Source organism: Betta splendens, chromosome 21 (genome assembly GCF_900634795.4).
Source record: "Betta splendens chromosome 21, fBetSpl5.4, whole genome shotgun sequence".
NCBI classification, from domain to species: domain Eukaryota; kingdom Metazoa; phylum Chordata; class Actinopteri; order Anabantiformes; family Osphronemidae; genus Betta; species Betta splendens.
The window spans coordinates 4702625-4726314 of record NC_040899.1 but is presented as its reverse complement, the minus strand read 5'-3'; the positions used below and the strand labels follow the sequence as shown (position 1 = coordinate 4726314).

Here is a 23690-nt window from a genome sequence, read left to right as displayed (position 1 = left end):
GCCTTCAAAATATAAGCATCAACACGTTACACGTGGAAAGGTTCGGAAACAAATAGCAACTGCTGTGTAGTGAGTTCTCTTCTAACGCATTCCTTAAAGTAAGGTAAAGATACTAGGTGATACCATGTATGCATTATTTATCAAAAATAATAAATAAAATTAATAATGTATTACTTATGAACTAGTGCATACACTATTACTTGAAACAGTGGGGGTGAATATAAGCCCTTAATTAATAAACGAAACTATATTTATCAATAATCTATCAGATTTTGTTGTTATTCAAAGCGTGCTTCGCTGCTTTCTGAGGTACATAGTACCTATTGGCCAGACGACCTTTTATTTTGAATGTCGCGCTACAGGAAGTCACATTTTTTCCCTCGACTTTACTGAGGCTGCGCAGAGCGGCGATGTCCAACGCCTGCTTTCTGTGTGCTCACTGTTGTTCAAAGCAAACGGAGAGCAAACTGAGACCTTCGGCGTTTTTAATGGGAAACAGATCCAGGTTTTGCCGATAAATCAGCCAGAGAGGGGGAGAGAAGGCGGAAGAGCTGCAGAGACGAAGGAGCGACAGAGGACAGACGGGCAGAACATCGGGAGAGAGGAAAATGCTGCAGATTTGACTTGGAGGTAGGAAAATCTGCCCGATCAATGCCCAAACGATCGATCCCCAGGTGGGTCGAGGCTGCGGTGAGGGAGGTTAGAGCCGCAGCAGCAGCCGCAGCCTCAATGTGGGTCAATGTGTCTGTGGGACGAGCTGGGCCGAGCCGAACCGAGCCGAGCCGAGCCGAGCTGAGCCGGGCCGTCCTGCGACCGTAGCCAGGCCGCAGGCTGACGACGGCGAGGTGGATGAGGACGGAGATGAAGACTGGTGCTGCAGTGGCCCATTCACTCAGCACCGATATGATAATAACAATGACAGAACATCTGCATCAGCCCTTTATAGTTTAGAACTTGAGCAGAATAGTTGAGCACAAACCGAGGAAGAAAATATTGTAAATGCTAAAACGTCTACTGAGAGAGTTGCTGTGGAGTTAGTCATCATTTTTTGTAAGGTCAATCACCTACACGAAGACTATGAGAATAAAACAACTGAACTCTGATACATTGAACGTCTTGTGTTACAGTATTATCACATTATCACAATGAAAAAGGTATTTCAAGCTTGAGGAAGGTTTTGTGCCTGAACTACCCGAAAAAGGGAAACACAAAAATAAGCAAAAATAGCACAAAATACACAAAATAACAGCAGGTAGCAACGACAGATGAAGTGTGCAGAATTGAAGCAAAGTGAGCGGGATGCTTCATAATTGTACAATTAAGTGAATAGTGTGGAAATAAGTTGACTGATGTCTGTTCATCATCTGAAAGCACTAATACGTGTTCCCCACAACACCAGAACTATCAATTTGAAAAAGCACTAAATAATAAAAGCTTTGAAAGCATGTCAAATATTAAATCAAACAACAGTCATTAAAACAGCAACACAGAGAGACAGTTAAACGATAAACAGGCACCGAGCACACCAACAAACGGACAGAAACCACTGCTGACATGATTTAGTGATTCATGAGCTTTAGCCGCACTAACACATGGATGAAGCGGGCGGTAAATCACAGGCTGAGCTTAAACGTGGAGCCAGGAATCTGAATCTGCTGGGAGGAATGCCAGGTCAGAGAAAATCCAAATGGAAAATCACTGTGATGTCTCGGTGAGACTCGTGCTGCACTTCAGCTGTGGTTTGTTGTGCGTCTGCGCTGCTTCAGCGTTTAATGGTGCCGCTGTAGTGTTTCTGTCAGGCAGCTGTCTTCACACACATAAACAAACTCACTTCGTTTACAGTGAACCTGTGAACTAGTTCTGGAGGCTTGAGGGTAGTTCTTTAGGTAGGTTCTGCATGCCTTGAGTTGGTTCCTGAACCTTTGGGTCTGTTGTGGAGGGTCCAGGTCAGGCTTTGAGCCTCGGGGCTGTTATGGAGCCTGTGGGAGAGTTCTGCTGGCTTTGGGTTAGTTCTCGGGCCCGTGGGACTGATCTTCAGCCTGAGGGCCACTGCCTGATTCATAGGGAATGACGGGACCAACCATCTTCGTACACAAGCGTCTGACTGTAACCTGTTCTGTGCTCGTGTATGTTTACAGATGTCTAACGTTACCATGGAAGCGACCACCATCCTCCCCATCCTCAAGAAGAAACTGGCGTTTCTGTCCGGTAAAAAACGCCGCTCAGGTTCCTCCGTGTGACGACTCCATCGTCTCACTTTACAGGCCTTTTCACGCTGATCCGGTTTCTTCCCCTGTTCTGTGTGTCTCTTGCTCTGCAGGGGGGAAAGACCGGCGCAGCGGTCTGATCCTGACCATCCCTCTGTGTTCAGATCAGACCAGCATGGAGGAGCTCAGCGACACGCTGGACTACCTGCTCAGCATCCCCAGGTACACACACACACACACACACACATACTGTGTCTGTGTGCAGTCACATAACACTGCTAAGCCTGATTTTAATGTTTTGGGGCTTCTGTGGTTTGTAGAATCCAGCACGTTTAGCTATTCTGTCAAAGGCTGGTTCCAGTTTACTACAGCTTGGATCTTACCCTATTTAGCCTGAATATAAAACAAGTCTTTGTTTAGAAAATCCTTGTCATGTTTAGTTTACCATCCTATTATTGGTTCCTGCTGGACGACGTCTAGTTGTAATTTAGAGGCTTGAGAAGCAATGTGTGAATATTTTAATTGTTGTTAAACTGATGTTTGCGTGGCTTTTATGTTTTCATTTTGTTCCGTTTATTTCGCTACAGTGTTTGTTGTTTGCCACAAAATCGTAGCCAGCTTCTTAAACTGGAGGAATCCAACACGACCTTGCTTTTTGTGGCGCTCAGGCTAAATGAGCGACCCGACTGCATTAGCAGGAAACTCTGTATGTAAATGTTGCGTGCGCCGTTCAGACTGTGAATGACGTCCTTGTTCTGTGCAACGCTTGTCTCTCTCTCACAGTGAGAAGTGTAAAGCTCGAGGTTTCACTGTTATTGTGGACGGACGGAAGTCTCAGTGGAACATCGTGAAGACTGTGGTGCTCATGCTTCAGGTACGAGCTCCTTTCTTTTCCCGCTGCACAGAGAAGCATTGCGTGCACGGCCGTGTAACCCTGGAGCTCAGCTTGACGATGCCATTGATGCCCTTCCAGAATGTGATTCCTGCAGAGGTGTCGCTTGTCTGTGTGGTGAAGCCCGATGAATTCTGGGACAAGAAGGTCACACACTTCTGCTTCTGGAAGGAGAAAGACCGACTGGGGTTTGAGGTGAGGCTCTCAGTTGCTTTGTGTCTTTGAAGTTTTAAAGACCTGTCACTCTGTTCTCAGAACAGTGGTTTTGTATCACATCATGTACAAAGTAACTCACACACACACACACACACACACACACACAGACACTGTGTTGTTACCTGATATCCAACAAGGAGAAACTGATACAATCATAATGAGCTGTAGCGTCACGGAAACCTGAGCTGTGTGTGTGTGTGTGTGTGTGTGTGTGTGTGTGTGTGTGTGTGTGTGTGTGTGTGTGTGTGTGTGTGTGTGTGTGTGTGTGTGTCTGTGTGTGTGTGTCTGTGTGTGTGTGTCTGTGTGTCTGTGTGTGTGTGTCTGTGTGTGTGTGTCTGTGTGTGTGTGTCTGTGTGTGTGTCTGTGCGACAGGGGTTTTTAGCGAGTATTTTCTCCACTATTACAACAGATGGTTTTACTGACGGAGATCTGTAGTTGCCGTGACCCAGATTTTTGCATGTTGGCTCTGTTGCCGTTGCCATGGTAACCAAGCAAGTTGATGTGTCTAGACTTAGAAAGTTGGTGCGCATAGATAGCGAATGCTTCAACATCAGCTCATGGACGATGCCATTGTTTGGTCCGTGAGAAGCTCTGGTCCCGGTGCGTTCGAGACCCGTTTTGGGTTCAGGACTCCTTCAAATTCACTTTAGTATGAGCATTGAAAATAATGGGAATAAACAGTAACAGAGTAAATATTTGGTGTCTCAAGAAATGCTGGACAAGGATTTAATGTGAAAAAACCTTGCAGTCATTTGTGGTGGTGTTGAAATGTCACACATCCAGACTGAGGCGTGTGTTTGGATCTCAGTGGGGCGTGTTGGACAGCTGCTAACATTTAAATAAAAACACACACTGTGCTGAGGCTGGATCCTCTTCCAGCATCTGCTGCAGTGACAACTGGAAGACACACTCACAACCGGCTGTCGGTGTTTCCAGCAGACTTTCAAACAAAGTGTGGAGGGGATTTATTCCACTCTGCTAATATTTGTTGACAGAAGGTGAAACACACACATTTCTTAGTGGTTTAAAAGTGATTCAAAACTCACCAAACATGGATGGTTTAAGTAACTACCGATATTCTGGTCACCACTTGACGACGGTCACAGCTGAATCAGGTTTTGCATTTTATTAATATTCTGGTGTTCGTGCTTCTTGTCAGGTGATCCTGGTTTCAGCCAATAAACTGACTCGTTACATTGAACCCTGTCAGCTGACGGACGACTTTGGAGGAAGCCTGGACTACGACCACAGCGACTGGCTCAGCAAGAGACTGGTCACTATGTTATTAGAATCACGGAAATGGTTCCAAAGCTTGGACGGCTGCGCGTCGCCTCAACACAGTGACTTTGTGTGTTTGTTGTAGGTTTTTGAAAAGTTCACTAAGGAGTCGACGTCGCTGCTGGATGAGCTCTCGATCATCAACGATGGCGAGAAGAGCAGCTCGATGGACAAGTACGTTCACACACTCAGTTTAAATGTACCTAAAAGAAGACACGTCCTGAGCTGCATGTGTGTGTGTGTCCTCTGCAGATCAGCCGACTGTGCCCTCCTGCCGTCCTTTGACCCAGAGACCGTCCTTCAAACCGGTAAATATCATTTCTCCGTTAAACATTTGAAAACGAAGGATCAGTTTGTTCTTCAGACCGGGAATCTTAGTTTGGCTCTGGCAGAACATCTGTGACCTGCACAGAGGTGGATGGTGGCTGGGTCCTTTTAGAGCTGTAAGACCCAGAGCTCCAGTAAACAGAGGCTGGGGACGTCTGGCGTCTGTGCTCACTGTACGGAGCAGCCTGTGTCAGCGTGTAGCACGGAGGTGAAAGGAGTCTTTGTCCGCGGTGCCACTCTCCTCCCCCTTCATAACGTTGCAGCATGTACACAAACACTGATGCATCATTGCCTGAAATGCTTTTATGAAATGATTGTCTAAACGACTCGTACTGTCTTTAGGCCACGAGCTGCTCTCGGAGTTGCAGCAGCGGCGGTTCAATGGCTCAGAGGGAGGAGGAGGTCAGGGAGGTGAGAAAAACAGCTGCTGGGACTCCAGATGTGACTGTGCTGGGCCGTCTCCTCATTTGTTCTGTCCTGACTGAGCTGTCAGGGTACTGCACTCTGTCCTGCTTTCTGATGATCAGGACTCGACTCTGAAGCAGCCACAGCACACCAGTTAAAACACCGTGCTCAGTTTTTTTTTTTTTGATAATCTTAAAAGTGAAAAACATTTTGATATTTAAACTTGATGTGTGAATGTTACACGTAATATGCTTTTAGCCTGAAAGACGAGCCTGAGCTCGCAGCCGGAGCTGATATTTAACGTCTCCACGTCGTCAACAAGTCTTGGCCTCCAGCAGGTCCTCCTTCCCTGACTTCTCTCTGACCTCTGATGTCCAGGTCCGGCCTGGTGTCCCATGGAGGAGGAGCTGCTGGCTCAGCCTCAGGTCATGAAGCTGCTGGACTCGCTCCGGGAGCAGTACACCAGGTACCAGGAGCTCTGCAGGCAGCGGAACAAGCGCACGCAGCTGGACGAGATCCACGCGAAGGTCATGCAGGTAACAAACACACGCAGGGTCGAGAAGCTCGGCCTCTGTCGGTACATGTGAAATGAGCATGAAATGAGAACTGACTAGGGGCAAATGTTAGCGCTGCAGTGAGAAATACCAACCTGTTTCTTGAATATTATTGGATTTGGGGCTTTGAGTCTCTAAAAACAGGCATTTTCTCAGTTGTGCTTCAGCAGTTATTTTAAAAAGTTCACCACATCTGCAGTCGTAGCTTGAAGCCCTGGTTCACATGAGGCTGCTTAACTGCATTTGGCTGCGTCTCGGGACCGGGTCGGCTGCCAGTCACAGGGTTGCTGCTTCCATCCCTGGCTCCTCGTGTCCAAATGCCGCAGTGCCCTTGAGCAAAAGGCACACAGATGAGCAGCACAGAAGTAAAACGTTGGAAGCTGGGTTCTGTTGAGCAAACACACAGCTGGGTACAACTTCACATAAAGAATGAGAATATGCCACTTTCCAAACACACTTCTGCAAGTTATGTGAACTATGTCTCCCACCTAATTGCAGTTCTCTGTAAACGCTGTCATCCTTCAACTTAAAGCCTTTTAAATTCAGTTTTAACCTTTAATCCCCAGAAATGTCAAACTCAGCAGCTTCACTGCAGGACAGGAAAGTAGGAGTTGATCCTACTGTAGTTACTGGGTTTCTTGCGGCCCCAGGGGCTGATGGGTAGCGCCACAGTCTTGGAGATGAGCCTGGGGTTGTCATGGTAACTGCTACATGTCGGTCGCTAGCCTGGAGGATTTGAGGTGGGGGGTTGGCCTAGTTCAGGATCAGACTCTGTGTGTGCGTTAGCTCTTCTAAGGCGTCACTGACCTGATAAATACAATTAAATCACGACACTGACACGGACACATCTGGATAGACCGCCCCAGATGTTACAGCACTATGCACACAAACGGTGAGCTCTTAAGAAATGATAAGCCTTTATTAAAGGGACAATCAGTAGATTTTACACGCAAAGCTGAGTTTATTTGTCAGACTGGACTTGATTTTTGAATGTTCCAGACAGAGACAATTTGTCCAATGATGCATGAAGTTTTAGTAGATGGACCCAAACTGGACCTCGTATCACACATCTCTGCTTGCTCTATATAGTATAATATAGTGTATTGTAAAGTAAGTTGTTACATCACTTGAATACCTTTTAACTTACATTATACTAAATTTGTCAAATTTTAATGCAATTAATTAAAATGAACTACCTTTTACAGTAGGTAGATATCAATGTCGTATTTAATTTAACTTAAATATAGAAAAATACAGAGTTTTTACAGGATTCTGACATAAACATGAACTCAATGGGTTTTTTTTAAAATAGTTTTTATTAAAAAGATTATAAAACAGTAACAGAATCTTGATTTCATGACGCAACATTATGTAAAGTCATCATAGGGACTAGTAGAGTCTGGCCGCCCCCTGCTGGTTTCTCTGCTACACTGCAGCACTGAGGTGGAAAACATCATTCCCTAATGTTGATGGGGAGAACAGACTTCTTTTTTTACCTATGACACTGATGTTTAACACATGCAAATAATAAAACCGTAATGTCACTAAGTCTGCATTTGTTTTTTCGACTCAGGTGGTGAACTGGCTGCAGGGACCAGGTTCAGAGCTGCTGAAGACCCACCAGGCGATCGGAGACTCGATGCGGGCGGCTCAGGCCCTCCAGCAGAAACACGAGGAGATCGAGAGCCAGCACAGTGTAAGACGGCACACCGAGAACTCAACACACACGCATGCCTCTGATTTTGTGACAGGACCTAACGGAAACGTCACCTCTCCTGGTGTGTACAGGAGTGGTTTGCCGTGTATGTGGAGTTGAACCAGCAGATCGCTGCCTTGCTTAGTGCAGGGGAGGAGGAGGAGGCTGCTGAGCTTAAGTCGCTGCAGCAGCAGCTGAGCGACGTCTGTTACCGCCAGGCGGCTCAGCTGGAGGGTCGACAGAACGTCCTGCAGGCGGCACAGACCTTCCACAGCACCACGCAGGAGGTACCGCCTGTCTGTCTATGCGTCGGACAACATTTCCTCTCACCAGTAGAATACAGTTTTTAAGGAACCCAATTTGTGTGTTTCTTCAGTTGTCCCAGCAGTTAGACGGTCTACTAGGCATGCTCTGTGCTGACGTGGCTCCATCTGATGGAGCTTCAATTCAGCAAAACCTCAAACTGCTGGAGGAGAAGCTACAAACTGTCGGTTCGTGCTCCGACTGATGCACCATCTTCCTTTCATTTAACCTCCACATGTTTAAAGTTCCTCCGTGACGTGATCCTTGTCCTCTCTGTGCAGAGGCAGGTCTTGCTGCCCTGCGTCAGAAGGGCGGCCTGCTGCTGGAGCAGATGTGCAGTCAGCCGTCGTGGGCTCTTGAGGAAACGGAGAGCCCCGCTGGAGAACAGCAGGACAACGTTCAGCACATCCAGTCCGTGATGGAGGAGATGCAGCAACGCAAGCAGAGGTAAACGCTGTCCAGTCTCTCTCTCTTTACTGCAGCTTCCAAGAAGTTGCCTCTGTGTCTGTACCTTGCTTCCAGAGAAGTCTAAAATGCCAGCAGGGATTGTGACTGCAGCCATTTCTCTTCCTGGTCCTTACTGCAGGACAGTAATAGATAATTCACCCATATTGTTTTTGTGTGTGTTTCAGGTGTGAGGATATGGTGGATGTGAGGAGACTGAAGATGCTACAGATGGTCCAGCTGTTCAAATGTGAAGAGGATGCTTTACAGGTAGGACATGCAACACACATGCTTACAGATGCTTGCAGAGATTTAGCGCTTTTACATTGTGTGTGTGTGTGTGTGTGTGTGTGTGTGTGTGTGTGTGTGTGTGTGTGTGTGTGTGTGTGTGTGTGTGTGTGTGTGTGTGTGTGTGTGTGTGTGTGTGTGTGCGCGCTCAGGCGGTAGAGTGGCTCGGGGAGTTGTTGGACGCTCTGCTGAAGACCCACGTTCGACTGGGCGACGAGTCACAGGAAACGAGGACCATGTTGGACAAACACAGGAAGTTTGTGGATGTCGCGCAGGTGAGACACTTAAAGGATTCACTTGAACGGGAAGCGGCAGTAGCTCATTGTCTCTGCTCATCCGTGTCGTCTCGCTGCTTCCACCAGAGCACGTACGACTACGGCCGTCAGCTGCTGCAGGCGACTGTCGTGCTCTGTCAGTCCCTGCGCTGCACGACGCGCTCGTCCGGAGACACGCTGCCGCGACTTAACAGGGTCTGGAAGCAGTTCAGCGTCAGCGCGGAGGAGAGGCAGCAGAGGCTGGAGCTGGCTCTGAACTTCCACAGCGCTGCTGAGAAGGTGAGACGGGGGACGGAAGGATCTCACTGTGTTACGAGCAGCTTGATTCATGCATCACGGACCTGTCGTCATGTCAGACAGAGACGGGAGGAAAGCAGGCATGCCTCTTCAGTACAGGCTCTGTTGGTGTGTTTCAGGTGTTACAACAGGAATGTGTGGAGGCAGATTCCCTGGATGAAGTTGACTCGTCTGGAAAAACTCTGCTGGACAGATTAACCATGCCTATTATCTTCCCTGATGGGTACAAATAATTCAGAATTTGTCACTAAACATCAAACGTCCATCCCATCACCTAACCTGCAGTATTCTGGTCATTTGTTGAAGCATAAATGTCATGAACCAGCCTCCTGACTTCAGCTTTATACATTGTAGGAGTGAGCAGTACTTCGGGAGTCCCAGCGACACGGCGGCGGCAGCAGAGGGCGTCAGAGAGCGCCTCCTGCTGGTGGAGGAGCGGCGGCTGCAGCTGCAGGAGGCGCGGCTTCACAACGCCGACGAAGACGAGGCGCTGATGGTGCAGGGGGCGGGGCTTGATGTGATCGGAGAGGAACTGAGCGAGAAAGAGGAGCAAGACGAGGAGGAAGAGAAGGAGGCGGAGCAACGGGATGAAGAGTTTGAGAGAGCCACGCAGGACTGCTAACGCCTGGCGCTGACCCGAGCAGCCTTAACGAGGGGCAGACCTCTGACTGATTCTCCCCATCCAGGAAATCCTTCCGTCGGTTGCTTCTGTTTCACTGCAGCAGTAGCAGGGCTTTACCTGCTGCTGTTTTTCTACATTATAAACCACATTACCCATCAACCTCAGTGCTTAAACGCTACAAAAGAGGAAAAAAGGAACGTCCACAATGGTTTGCATTTGAGCAACCCAGCGGATTGGAAAAACTGGAATAATTAAAACTCGAGTCTCTGGATGCTCTGTTAACGACTATCGACTGTAAAATAAGAACGCTCCTAACACGCCTACCACCACCACCACCACCTCCTCCTCCTCCTCAGCATGCATATTCGCCTGAGAGGTGGTCGATCTTCCATGGTGCTAACACGGTTACCTACGTTTCTGTCTGTGCCTCCTGCTTCCTCTAATTCTCTTCCTTTGAATGAAGATGAACTCAGCTTCTGAAATAGGACCTTGAAGGACATTTCTCCGTTAAATGTCATCTGATGCTGGAGCGTTTAGGCATTTTGAAGGACATGTGAGAACCACCAGTACAGAGAAACTAAAGGATTCTGTTTTAGTCAAAGGCGCCACTGAGTCTGCAGCAGAAGACGACTACGAGTCCCAAAGAACATGACAAGGCATCAAAGAAATGAAATGTCTGTTGAACATATGTCTGAAAACATATGACGTTTACAATTATTAGAGTTTATTGTTTTTGTCTCTTTTGAATTTCAGTTCAACTGATTGACATGTGTCGTTGGAATACTCTCTGGGACTTGTAGTCAAATCAGCTGTAACGCTACTGTACCCATGATGCCATATTTAAGGACTCAGAAGCTCTGACCATGTTGCTGTGCTAAATGAAACCCTCAAAGCCAAGTCAAAACACTCTGGTCCAGCCTCACCACAGACTCATATCACCTTTGACCCCTGCTGCCAGTCTAGTTCCCTCTAGAAGGACTGGGCGCTGCCATGACACAGGTGGTCATTTGCCAACATGGTGACGTCAGAATAGGACAGATTTGTTCTTGACATGTTTTATTGTCCCAAATGAACCCAGCTGTAATTGTTTGCTGTTTCTGACGAGTAGCAGCTGCTCTAAGTGTAACTTCTACATCTCTACTGCTCCCCCCATCCAGTAACAGTGATCAGTAAAACATCAACATCTCAATAAAGACGCTTTTTGAACTATGATTTCAAACGTTTACATTGTGATTGTTCGGTACTAACATACGACCAATGCAAAATAACTACTGTATCCAAAGGATCTTTATTTATAAAACTATGTTCCCCTTCCTGTAACTGTTAATGTTATTATTATTCTTATTAAATAGTTTGCATTGGTATGGAACGCGTCACCTTTTCACAAACATACACTTATATCAACATACTGGAACTGCAAACCCTGTACAACAGTATCCACTAGGTTACATCTGTACATCATCTCCTAGTCACGTGTTCACATCTTTGTCACAGTCAAGACAATTTATGTAACTCGCTTATGATCCATTTCCATCTTCTAGGAGCTGCAAAGGAAATCCATGTGTGGTGTTGATGTAAGGAGCCCCAGGGCTGAGCTAATGAGTGACAGTGGAGACAATGGAAGTGGTGTCATCGCCGAGATTCCTTGTCCAGGAGGTCTTTCGCCTCGTTGATCTTAGCAGCAAGAAATGGTGAACCACCTGCGCACAAACACACGCACACATATTGTAAATTGTGACATTTTTGCTTCAAGTCGATGCAAAAGTAAATTTGCATCTGGCATCTTGACGTGAGCTGAGGCTGACCTTTGTCTGGGTGGTTCAGGACCATGATCCTCCGATGGGCGTCACGTACCTTGGTCTTTGTGCTACCTGGGCTGCACAGAAAATGAACACGACTTCAGTGTTAACTAATGTTGCTTTGAAGATAACGTTTTGTGTAACACCTTCTGTTACCTGATGCCAAGAATGAGACTGGCCTCTCGTTTAGACATCTTCTGATCAAAACCTCCCTTGTAGTAGGTTGAGAACGCCTAAGGTGACACAATATTAAAGCTTAACATTCTAAGTAGTCCAAACTTAGGAACCACCCCAAAACTCTGAGATGGGCTGAATTTGGTGAAAGTGTCAGGCTGAACAAGTTTAACGAACTAACTCACAGATGTGGGCATCTTCTTGACAGTTTCAGAGACGACCTGACCGAGAGGCTTCCACAGCTGGAAGGCGAACCTACCTGTCGAGCAAACCATTAACTCCAGCAGCCTGGTGCTTAAGAAAAAAATTTCGGTGCGTATTAAACTTGTCTTACCTGCAAAACCTGCCGCGGCCACACCGAGACCGACTGCGATCAGCGTCCTACCCTGAAACAAGGTGTAATGTAAGGTTTATGTACCGTTTATTTACCTGACGCAACAGCGGTGACATCTGCCGCTGTAGCGGTCACGGAGGTTACATGACGCCAGCTCCAGGAAGCAAAACAACATTTTGTGGGTTGGACAAACTCTACAAATGAGTTTAGTATGAAAACAGATGCCTACCAGCCGTCGGTCTATTTCCGCGTCACTCTTAGGATGTGTTTGAGTAGAATATTCCGCATAGCGCATCATGTCTCTATCCGCTGTCACTCTGCCGGTGTTCGCCATTTTGTTTCCTCACGCAGCACCGCTGCGCAGCTTGTTCTTCTGTTCTTTCCGAAGGTTGGCAAACAACTATTTGTGTGCATTACCGCCACCTACTGAGTTGGAGTGTTCTCGCATCCGGTTTTAACTTTAATTTCTGGAGAATCCAGCAAGTACTGTACAACTTAGTCTGATGAGCGTTTAAAAAATCAAAAAATCAAAAATCAAAACCAAACTAACGAAATATGTAAAATAAATCTACAATACACCTGTATATTCACATATAGTTAAAAAAACAGTTGTAAAAGAAATAGAAGTAACCGTTTTTACAACGATCTTACAACGTTTTTACAGACTTTAGCAATTTGACTGTAAAAACGATGAGTACTCTTTAAGTACTGAGGTTTATCTTCTTGAAGCTGGTAAGAATCAGAAAAATATGTTTGTGTTCTGCTTAAAGAGAAAAAATAGATTAAATGTATTAATAACAGTTTGTTGTATTCAGTGTTTTATATTAGCATTTTAGTTAATAGTTTGCCTCTATTTGTTTTAGTTACTCAATTATCATGTATTGTCTGCTTCCTTGTGTTCGACACATAGATCCATGTATCCAGTGTCTATTTTATTTATTGTTCGCTGTTTTTTTTGTTGTTGTCTCCATTAATTTAGTGTATGTGTGCAGGTGTACTCTATGGCCCTCATGGACCTTCCCCATGATTAGAGATCCAGCAGGAGCCTTGGAGCAGAGAGCGGGAGCACAGAGGAGCTGAGTCCTAAGCCTGGAGCTGGTTTCTATTGTTCCCAGTAATTGGATTTGGTCTGGGAGGAGAGATGGCTGTCTGTGAAAGGCTACAATCATTAGGTGTGAATGAGACGTGTGGTACCAGAGGTGAACACACACCAACACACGCACACTGCTTGGTATTGTGCTGTTTGGTTGACACCAAAAGCACACACACAAATGGCGGAAATTGTTTTTTTGATGTTAAACAGCGTTCTGCCCACGCGTGTGTTTTCAGATCATAGAAACTCATCTTCTCACTTACTGTAAACAACAAAAAGTGTTTTGTTGTGCAGAAAACCAGTTTTGTTGAAAGCGCTGATCTGTTATACTTACACCGTAATAGGTAATAGGTAGGATGTTGTCCCGACTACCTGTGGGTCACAAACAGTGGCTTAAACACTTACAGAGCAGCATTATTCAGGCTGTTCTTTAAGGCCAAACATTGCTGCGATTGGGTGATTCATTGTAAGTCTGCCCACTTACATGATTTTGAAAACAATACTAAGGAAATGAAAAAGGCTTCCTCATGCAGATGAGCAGATAAGTACTGATATGTTAACAAAACATGGACCTGCACAGGCTGCAGCTGCACCTGTGAGTGCAGGATTTCCAACAATAAAGTCACTGCCCTTAAGATTTAGGCGCAGCCTGATGTTGTTAATGGTAGAGATAGAAAACAGAGAGAACTGGCATTTTTATGCGTCCAGTAGGTGCTTTATAAACACAAAGTAATGCTTTCTAAGCACTGGTAAAAGCAACACTCTCCCATGAACAAATGTGTCTATTATGTGTGTCAAAGTGTTGTAATTGCCCCTGTTAAGCCTCTCACTCCATCCCCAGGTTTACAATACAGCAGGACACTGGTAGCAATAAAGGAACTGATTATTTGCATATTAATAAAATTTGTGTTTTTGTGCGTGTTCAAGTTCAAGTTAATCTCAGCAAAGGAGGAACATTAAGGGGACGCACACGTCCACGTGCTGTGTTGGCATGGGAACCAAGCAGCCACTCCGCTCTTCAATAGCGGGTGAGTGAGTCGAGGTGGGAGGCTATTGTGTTGCGTATGTTTGGGGAGGTCGGGGTGGCGGCTCGAGAGGGGTTATAAGGGAGCAGTATTAAACAACGCGCTACATAGATGAAAGCGCTGCACATCCTTAAATCTAATCATAATTTAGTCATCACTAGAAGATGGTATGATCAAAATAAAGAACGAAATGGGAACGGCAGACAAGACAGAGACAAAACTGAATGCACGAGTCAAAAGAAGTCGGCTAAGAGATTGTTAGATGGAAATGATGGACTGAGAGGGTTTTATACCTAAAGCTAAAGCTTATTTGTTGCATCAGCCTCCATATTTGTCATGTTCACTTCTGCAGCTCAGATGCTGCAATGACAGTGACTTAGTCATAACTCACATGTCTCAACCTTAATTCATTGCTTTTTATCCATGAAAAGATTTTGAATGAATACATGTCACCATTTTTCCAGATTGAAACCAAATAAAAACCAGAACGAAATAGAGGTTTTCTGGAATCTAGTGCTTTATGTTTGAGACCTTTAGGGCTATTATTCTGTAAAATGGTGGAGCCCATTAGAGCAGCCTGGGCCGTCTCTCCTGCTCTAAAGAGAACTTTTTAAAGAGCTTCAAAGAAGTGATGACAAAGGGGATAAAGAGTATTTCTGATACGTAATAATTACATTAACTTGATTTGAAAATCCAACATAATATGATGATGAGATTTGGATTCATATTTGAAATACTAATATATTGCAAATATACAAATATAAATGCAAAATTAACAGAATCAATATTTTATTACATATTGTCACGTCAATCATTTTTAATGAACATGTCAGATTGTTTGGGCTTTATTGATGCATACACATGAACACTGCAGTATTTTACCTAAAGACTGTTGTTCCCTAAAGGTGGATGGTTTTCGTCTTTGCATCATTAGTATCGGCTCAACTCATGTCCGACTTCCTAGACCATATTGATTCACAAATATGTGTTTTTAATTTAAAATATCCTATTGATTTAGTCTTTGTTGGAACCCAGACTGAATCACATTTTCTGTGTCCCCTGTGAATGATACTCATGTCTTTTGGAGGGACAGTTTTTGGTGCCAGGGCAGCTTCAAGGAGTCCATTAGAGAAAAAATACCCTGCACTCTGCAGCCACTTTCTCATCTACCTCAGATTTATCTATGCAGAGCCCTGTTATGAACATACTTTGTAAGACTGAATAAATGCAATAGGGTATTGATCAGGTCTTTCAGTGATTTTTACTCCATAGAAAATAGAAAAAAAACAGTGGAAGTGCAGAACTTAGTGTACAAGTAAGAAACTGTGTTTGGGTGCTTAGAAAATGCAGAAAAGCTTTGATAAAACTACATGGACTATATCAGTCCTTAACTTACAGTAACTACATTAAAGACATGAATGTAAGTGATAATGATTTGTGACGATTACTTAGAGCTTATATGTACAACTTTATGTGTTTTTTAAATATATTTGCTTTCATTATAACCATTTGAACATAATACCTTGATTTTAACAAAAACATGTGTTTCTTGTTAAAAAAAAGAAATGAGTGGATTTCAGGATGCTTGAGTTTACGTTAAATATTTTTTTTTCCTGACAATTACTTACCTGATTCTACTTACTTAAAATTTATTAAACGTTGTTAAACATGGTTAAACATTGTAAAATTAACATTGCGACCTCATGCGGAACCTTTGTCTCTTGCTATGTGTTGCACTCGACTTTATTGGTGACGGACTATCAAATGACATAATGGTAAACACATTAAGGTGAGTCTCGAGTTATCTTTCACAGTTTGTTGTCGGCACCGGTTTCGCCACAAGACAATGTTACTTCATACCCAGAGGCAGGTGCTGGGCGTTATTTGAGTGAATGAACAGTTTTATCTCCTAATGAAGTGACACTGTTTAAGGATGAAGAGAGGTTAGCGTTAGCTGCTAGCTAGCTAGCCTCCCGGCTTCCATCACTATAAACGATGATACAAACAGGCCCTCACCCAGCTGTTTGTCAGGACGGTTAGTGAGTTTTATAACTGTATGTACACTGTGACTGTGTCGTGATAACCAGTACGCGTTAGCAAGCTAGCAAATGATTAATGCAGCCCATTCGCTGACCATGGCTTCACCTCCGTCACTGTTTACTGCCGAGATGCTGACTGTGTGTTTATAGATTAGGAGCAGAGGCAAACGAAAATAGCAGCTCTGAAACATTAATCTGGTAGTTTAGCACGTCTGTTAGTCCTTTTAAATCCATTTTATCATTAGACAAATTGCGGTAAACTGTGTTTAGAAGTGAATATACTGTTGAAGTCTTCAGTTTCAGTTTTTATATTTTATTTGTAAAATAAAGCATTTTAAATGATATTTAAAAACAATTAGACTCATACACTGTATACAATGTAAAGTCATAATATAACGGAAGAGGAATTAATTTGTATTTGGTTGTATATTTTTGCTTTTTTTAACATGCAACCGAGTAGTTTTTTTTGTTTTGGATAATGTGAAAATAATCGCCATTATTTCCTACAGTTGTTGTGGATTGTATCAGTGTTGTAATCACAGAGTGAATAACCAATGATGAGATTAGGGTCCTGCAGGACATGATGGTATTTTTTCATTAAAGAAGTCAACAAAAACAACTAAAATGTTTAAACAGGACTCCTCGCCACAATAAAGATATAATCAAAGAGACGTTTAATTAAGGTAACAGTGAAATGTTGTGACAAGTGAGTCTTTGTCTAATGGCTAATATGTAATGTTAAAGATGTGAGATCTTCTACTTAAAACATTATTCGCTTTAATCTGTGGTTTCTTATCTAATGTTTATTGTATTAGCTTGACGTGTGTGTAAGTCAACAGGAGTTCAGTGGGCCACTCGATGAGTAACTAACCATGAGGACAATGCTCAGTTAGGTCAGAACTGTGTCTTCAGGCAGATGATGTCATGGAAAATCAGTATTTAATTATACAGTGTGTTAGAATATAGCTGCAATGTAGATTAGTCAGTGCATGTGAGTAGGCAAAAAATATTAAGTATTTTTGCTATTGTTTTGTAATTTAAATGACTGTGAATCTTAGTATAGAGAATATATATTAGTGGTTGAAATTATTGGTATAAATTTAACTTAATAAACATTTAGATAAAACTAATGGAACATAATCATTATTGTGGTGTTTTACCATAAATTATGGTCATTCTAATTATTATGGTTCAATTGTAAATGTTCAGTATACCTCCCAGTTGACTAGAAATTGACTTTCAGTGATGTAACTGCCTTTAAATAATTAATATGTGAGAAATTAGAAGAGACAAGCGGTCAGGCAGATGGATGAAAACCCCACCCAGACTCGCTTCCTCTCAGCTCAGTGATAAGCAGCTGAGCAGGAAGTCAAGTATCATTATATTAGAACACGTGAGGGACGATTGTCTCTTTTTGCCGACAGAGGATCTGTGAAGTTGTTTTATGACTGTGACGAAGGAGCTATTGGTGGGGTAGGTAGTTTGATTGGTTTAACTTGAGGCTTTAGAATCTTATCTAAGTTTTTTGTCCTGTTGTAGGTTGTATTTAATTGTCGTTGTTTTAAGTATGCAAAAATCTCAGTAGTTTTGCTGCCTGCATTGTTTTCATTCTTAATGTGTCTTTGGCATGCTTCCTCTTAACCATTTCCTCTTTCTCTCCTCACCCTGTTTTAGTCAGCCCACAGTCTCCACATACTGACCTCACAGCCACCTGACAGGCCGAAAGAGCGGAAACAATGATGCGGAGTGGATTGTGACTTCACATCCATCAGAATCTCCCTCCAGACTCAGATAAACTGAAGGATTCTACTGTTTTTGTTCTCCAAATTGTATATTTCTGTCTAAGTAGCACAGTTTAATACTCAAATTAGCTCAAGTTGAGTCCCAAGCTGTTGCCTGTTATTTTAGCTCTAGCAAGAATTAAAAAAAAAAATTATGCTAGATGAAAGCTCTGTCTTGGGGCGACGACCGGGCTTGGCTTCAGACAGCAGTCTGTGACATGTGCAGGGTGCTTGGATCCTCCTCATGTCTTCCTAGCTTTTCCATGCACAAGACCAGCAGAAAGCTTGTTCACTTTTTGGATATTTAGATGTTGCTTGTCTAATTTCCATCTAGTTGAGCAAGTTTCCTCTCAGGGAAAGACTCAGCCATGGAGGGCCTTGACCAACTTGACATGGTGGGTGATATCAGCCCTGCCTTGGAGGCCACTGAGGAAGGATGGATCCACTGCATGGATGGAATTCAAGGCCAAGGACCAAGCCAAACTCAAACCGGGAGCCTCAAACCTCCTAGACAGCCTAAGCAGCTGCAGGAGGTATCCAGTGCTGCACTGGGGAAGTTGAACTCCAGTGGTGTGTGGGGCCTGCTGGCTGGAGAACAGCCAGAGGTGGGACCCTTAGGCCTGGCCTGGGCGGACAGCTTCAGCGTACTGGGGCTGGGGATGGGACTTAGGCACGGAAAGAGGAGCCGAGCACGCTCCACCAACGACCTGGCAGCCCACTCGAAAGAGTGCACCAACAACGCCGTCAACTCCTCATCCAACTCAGCCTTCAAGAAAGGACATAACCGGTCAAGATCTGACGTCCACTATCGGCCATCTGCATATACAGACAACGGTCTCCCTGCTGTGGACTGCAACACACTGAAGAACATGATCCTCAACCACCAGCAGGAGGGTGAGTTGATATAAACAGTATGATGTAGAAAGTTGGAAATTCAAGAGTCTTTAGTCTTTGCCTTGGAAAAATCTTTTAGTAACCAGTTGCTTAAAATACTTGTGTATTCTTGTTGGCAATTTACTCCTTTACTGTTGATGATTAGTTCTAGTTTGTCTGTTATTTTATAGACTACATAATATAATTGTTACATAAGATAGTTTAAAAAGATAAACCTCACTAATTTCACATTTTATTATGTGCAATTATGTTGGCAGATGTTTTCTTTGAATTGTATGTCACAGATTCCCCAAACTCCTAATTCTGCCCCCCAAAACAGCGCCCCCTACCTTTAGAACCATACCCGCTCACTACTGTTCTCCTCCCTCACTGTTTATTCACTGTGAAGCTTTCTCAGCCGTTGAGTGGCTTTCCCGAGGACAGAAGTCTTGGACTATTTGTGCTGCAGATCAGAACATATGCTGTACTTATGTTGAAGCATCCTCAGAGAAAGCAATAATGATAGAAGATGATGATAAGTTGAAATGACACAGCTGTGCTATGACAGTCAGTATTCATGCAGAGAGAACACACGCGCACACACACACACACACACACACACACACACACACACACACACACACACACACACACACACACACACACACACACACACACACACACACACACACACACACACACACACACCATTTGTTTGTGTGTTTTGGCCATCTGAAGTCCTAAGGAGATCCTAAAGGATCCTGAGGGATAATAGCCTGTAATCCTGTCAGCAAATGGACTCAAATGAGGCGAGAGAAGAGGCAACCCAATTACCCAGCTCCTGACACTGGCAGGATTATTTAGTATTAGCATATGTGTGAAAAGGCATCAGGCTATTTAGTTTGGCTCGATGCACGCTGAAAGGCGAGAAGTAGGAAAAGCATCGTAATAAGCAGAAGGCAGTGATTTAGCTCGGCCTCGCTATGTCTCTTCATTGACACTGGAGGGAGAAAGTGGTGGTTTGCTTTTCCATTAGAGACAGCTGGGGCTATTTAGACGGCAAATGGAATGATTATCATTATTATATACACAATATGCATGTGTATATAGGCCAATAGACAACTTCTATTAAAACTCTTTTGTGCCTTTTAACAGTGCCTATTGAACTATGCTGTACTACATTGATATCATTGTGTATCATTTCTCCTTTCGTTAGTTGGCCTGTTTGTTCCTTATTGCTCATTTTAGCAATCATTCACAAGGTTAAAAATCCACCAGGCTCCAACTGTTGGTCTGGAAACTTGTGTTAAAATAATTGTGTTGTTCTAAAAAATTTGAATGATTCAGTCAATAAATCAAATCTTTACTCAGTTATTATAAAGAAAAAGGCATACACACATTTTGAATATGAAATGTATATACTAGTAAACTGCAAAATGTTTCACTGTTTATAATCTGAATAAATAAATGATTATTAGGAATGTTGTTTTACTAAATTTAAACAGTGACTACATGCTAGTCAACCCACAGAGAGCTCTGAGACTAAGGTGTCCATGGTTTTTGTTGAAGGTGTGGAGAAAAACAGGAAAACTTATAATTCAAAGCACCAGCTCGTCAGTCAAAGACTGGTTGTGTGGCACGCTGGCATTTATTGATTGATTGGTGCATTAGCTGGCTAGCTAGTTTAATATAGCAGAAGGCAGCATTATGGAGAGTAAGCCTGTAGAAGTGAGAGAAAAGCGTCACCTCAGGTTGAAGTCTGGTTTGTTTACGTTGGACTCTCACTTGAGTGTGATGTCGAAACCTACCAGGTAGAAATGAAGGCTAATTGAACAGAACATTTTTCTTCGCCACAAAGCCTGATTCTAATCTCGAGCCTCCCAAGCGTGAACACTGCCAATCAGCCAGACTTGATTTCTGCTAAACGTATTTGCATATTCATTTGTTCCTTTAGGGAAAGGTTTGTTAACATGCAAAGTCCGAGACCTAAAGTGACATGGTGCCTGCTGCGGTTACGATAAGATTGATGAGGCCGTTGAGTTAACAGAAGCTGGCGAGACTTTAGCTTTTCTCTCCTAAAGCGGTCAGACACAAAACTAAATGTAATATTGTCCAGTTAAGCTGCTTCTGTTTACAGTTAAATCAGTTTGCAGGACTGGTTGGTTAAGCCTGTGGGAATGAGTGAATGTTGACTTAAGTGAAACTGTTATTCCATTAAGCAAGGAGTCACCGATTAGCATGTGAAAACAAGCTCCTGGTTTATACGTAACCTCTGTGTCAACAGCATTTCAGTGATTACTTCAGGCCTGTACGTGTATGTTCTGTTCTCATTACCTTAGACGATATTTGACACTGAAACAAAACAAGAACGAATGAAACCTTTGTTTGGCATTTGGTTTCATGGGGCAACATACATTACTGATTAAACCACTGACGTGTGGATGAAGTTCCCTATATTCACCTCTTGGTCACCGGCATGTGGTGAAGTTTGTTTTATGAAATGATTTAAATTCCTGACAAGCTGAAGTATCGCTTCATCTCAAGTGTGACCTTTGTATGAACTTCACAGGGTTTACGAGTTGTACACTCGACAGTATATTAAGTCTAATGTTTTCAGTTGCATGGACGTGCATGACTGGACAGTGAAGGCAGCACAGCCCATAACAACAACCAGCCCAGAGATCATGGTTGTTGTATACCCGAGTCTGAACCTCCTTAATCATAGCGAAAACACACCGTAATCAAAGAGACAGACCGCAAGATGAAAGACATACAATAAGTGAGGGTAGAATAAAACTTCCGATAGCTGATTGTGATTGTGAGGTCACAGTAGAGGGGCGGCTGTGCTTCCGGCCTCAGATAGGGAAAGAGGGACTTTTTGCCTCCCGTTCCCTTTCACAATATTGTTTTTTCCTACCTTGGTGACGAGAAGTGTTCTCAGAGGCATACTCACGTGTGATTCTCTCTAAGGAAAATACCAGCGTTCAGTTCAGAGCTTCAAGCCTCCGATTTTCTTTGTCTAGAAAACGGAGCTGAATTATGATTCCTGAGATCAGATGGAGGATGTGAGGGTTTGAATGAATGTGGAGAAAAGGCTGAACAAGCAGAGCTGAAGGTGAAAGGATGCAGCCCACTGCCATGAATTTGAGCTCTAGGTCAGAAAATGTAATTTGCATTTCTAAAGATCTGATGGATTCAGTTCTGCACAGCTGCTGTTACACATGTAGGATGACTGCTATGTGACAAGGAAGTCGTGTAGCGTTCTCCTAATGTTAAGAAATAATTTGCTGAAGTGAGAAAACTGATGTGCCGAAGGTGGTTATTGTGGACACTCGACTCTGGGTTTCGTTCTGACGTTCTTCCTCTTCTCCATCTCCGTCCAGATGCCAAAAACAGCAGTAGCAGTGTGGTGAAGCAGGGTAAGATGGAGCAGCGCGAGGGGCCTAGGGGCCGGTGGACGCCCTGCCACGTGGAGCTGACGCCCTGCGAGCTCCGCTTGTACACGCTGGACTCCAGCGCCAACCTCCAGCTGGGCACCGCCTACTCATTGTCACATTGCCAGAGTGTCATTGCACCGGCGCCCTGCAGCCAGCCCGGCCAGATCACCCAACCCGTCGATCAGCGCACGCTCCAGGCTTTGTTCTTCAACAGCACGCGTCTCCAGCTGAGGGCGGCCAACCAGTGGGAGGCCATGGAGTGGAGACGGCTGATGTGGGAGAAGGTGCAGGCAGCCAGACCCGTGTGGCAGGAGAAGCGCCAGCATAAGGCCGGCGTGGAAAACCAACTGGTTGCCAGGTTTCCTGCACCCATGTCACCCTCCTCGTCGCCCTCTCCATCCGGCCTTGATACAAGGCCTGACGGCGAGAGTGACACCTCCACCTCTGCAGAGGCGTCACACGCTCTTCAGTCCAATTCTATCATCCTGAGCAGACCCACCACCTTGCCTCTGTTCACCCAGCGCTGTGGAGACGTCCTCAAAGCTGGTCTGCTCCAGCAACTCATGGATCAGAACAACTGGCGGGCCTTCACCTTTGTCCTGACCAAATCTGCCCTCCAGGCCTTCCCCACTGAAGGCCAGGGGTCAGTGTCCCAACCTGTCCTCCAGTATTCCCTGGCCACCTGCTTGGCTGTGCTGCACAACCAGGAACCAGAAAACAAAGAAGCCTGGATGGATAGGGGGGGATGTTTCCAGGTAAATTTTCTCAAAGAGGTACTCCGACTTTGTGCAGACAATCAGCTTAAGGCGCAGGAATGGGTGGAGGCCCTACGTGAGGCTGTGGGAGCACAGCGGCCTCAGCAGGAAGATGGGGCAGAGTTGGTGGAAGGAGCTCCAGGACTCCAGGGAGTGCTGCTGAGATCTAAACCATCCCGGGAGAGGAGGCAGCGGGAGGCGCACAGAGCAAAGCGGCAGTCAGTCACCACAAGTTTCCTCAGTATTCTCACCTGTTTGGCTGTGGAGAAAGGACTCACTGCCCAGAGCTTCAGATGTGCAGGTGAGAAACGCATCACATCCTCTTTGTGTCTATGTTACAGTGTCCTGTGCTAACGCACGAAACTCAAGCTGTAGCAGTGTAAGGAAGCATTTTATTATTATCCATTTTGTCCATTCTACCTACGGCCACATCTGCATATCCAGTAGTGTGCTGACCTGTGCGGGTTGTACCCCACAACTGAGGTTGGCTCCAGCAGCCTTGACGAGGAATAGCAATTAGGATAATGGATGAATATAAGTATGAAGGAAGTCAATTGGTTTGGCCGGCGAGGGGCT

At 44.5% G+C, this 23690-nt stretch overlaps 3 protein-coding genes across 7 annotated transcripts in view; 2 read left to right on the top strand and 1 right to left on the bottom strand.

The window, feature by feature from the left end:
• The first annotated feature begins 370 nt into the window (after positions 1-370).
• sestd1 (SEC14 and spectrin domains 1) lies at positions 371-11016 on the top strand. Its single transcript, XM_029137444.3, has 19 exons — positions 371-630; positions 2139-2208; positions 2321-2429; positions 2991-3081; positions 3181-3294; positions 4475-4588; positions 4679-4767; positions 4846-4901; positions 5263-5331; positions 5704-5861; positions 7453-7575; positions 7668-7862; positions 7952-8066; positions 8160-8325; positions 8511-8592; positions 8763-8885; positions 8973-9164; positions 9302-9405; positions 9537-11016. The coding sequence occupies exons 2-19, from the start codon at positions 2139-2141 to the stop codon at positions 9802-9804; spliced, it is 2238 nt and encodes a 745-aa protein (XP_028993277.1). The 5' UTR covers positions 371-630; the 3' UTR covers positions 9805-11016.
• Positions 11017-11073: 57 nt separating this feature from the next.
• Positions 11074-12499, bottom strand: dnajc15 (DnaJ (Hsp40) homolog, subfamily C, member 15). The gene is made up of 6 exons (XM_029137451.3): positions 12341-12499; positions 12112-12163; positions 11963-12036; positions 11760-11836; positions 11610-11680; positions 11074-11504 (listed from the first exon to the last, which is right to left on the bottom strand). Exons 1-6 carry the CDS (start codon positions 12443-12445, stop codon positions 11434-11436), a joined length of 450 nt encoding a protein of 149 aa, XP_028993284.1. The 5' UTR covers positions 12446-12499; the 3' UTR covers positions 11074-11433.
• Positions 12500-12633: 134 nt separating this feature from the next.
• plekhm3 (pleckstrin homology domain containing, family M, member 3) overlaps positions 12634-23690 on the top strand; it is a 27773-nt gene continuing 16716 nt past the window's right edge. Inside the window, exons 1-5 of one of the 5 annotated variants that reach the window (XM_029137440.3) lie at positions 12634-12843; positions 13104-13283; positions 14132-14232; positions 17943-18943; positions 22306-23415. In XM_029137440.3, coding sequence (XP_028993273.1) covers positions 18418-18943; positions 22306-23415 — 1636 coding nt within the window. In that variant the 5' untranslated portion in view covers positions 12634-12843; positions 13104-13283; positions 14132-14232; positions 17943-18417. The other 4 variants (XM_041068687.2, XM_029137439.3, XM_029137443.3 and 1 more) reach the window with 4 other exon arrangements.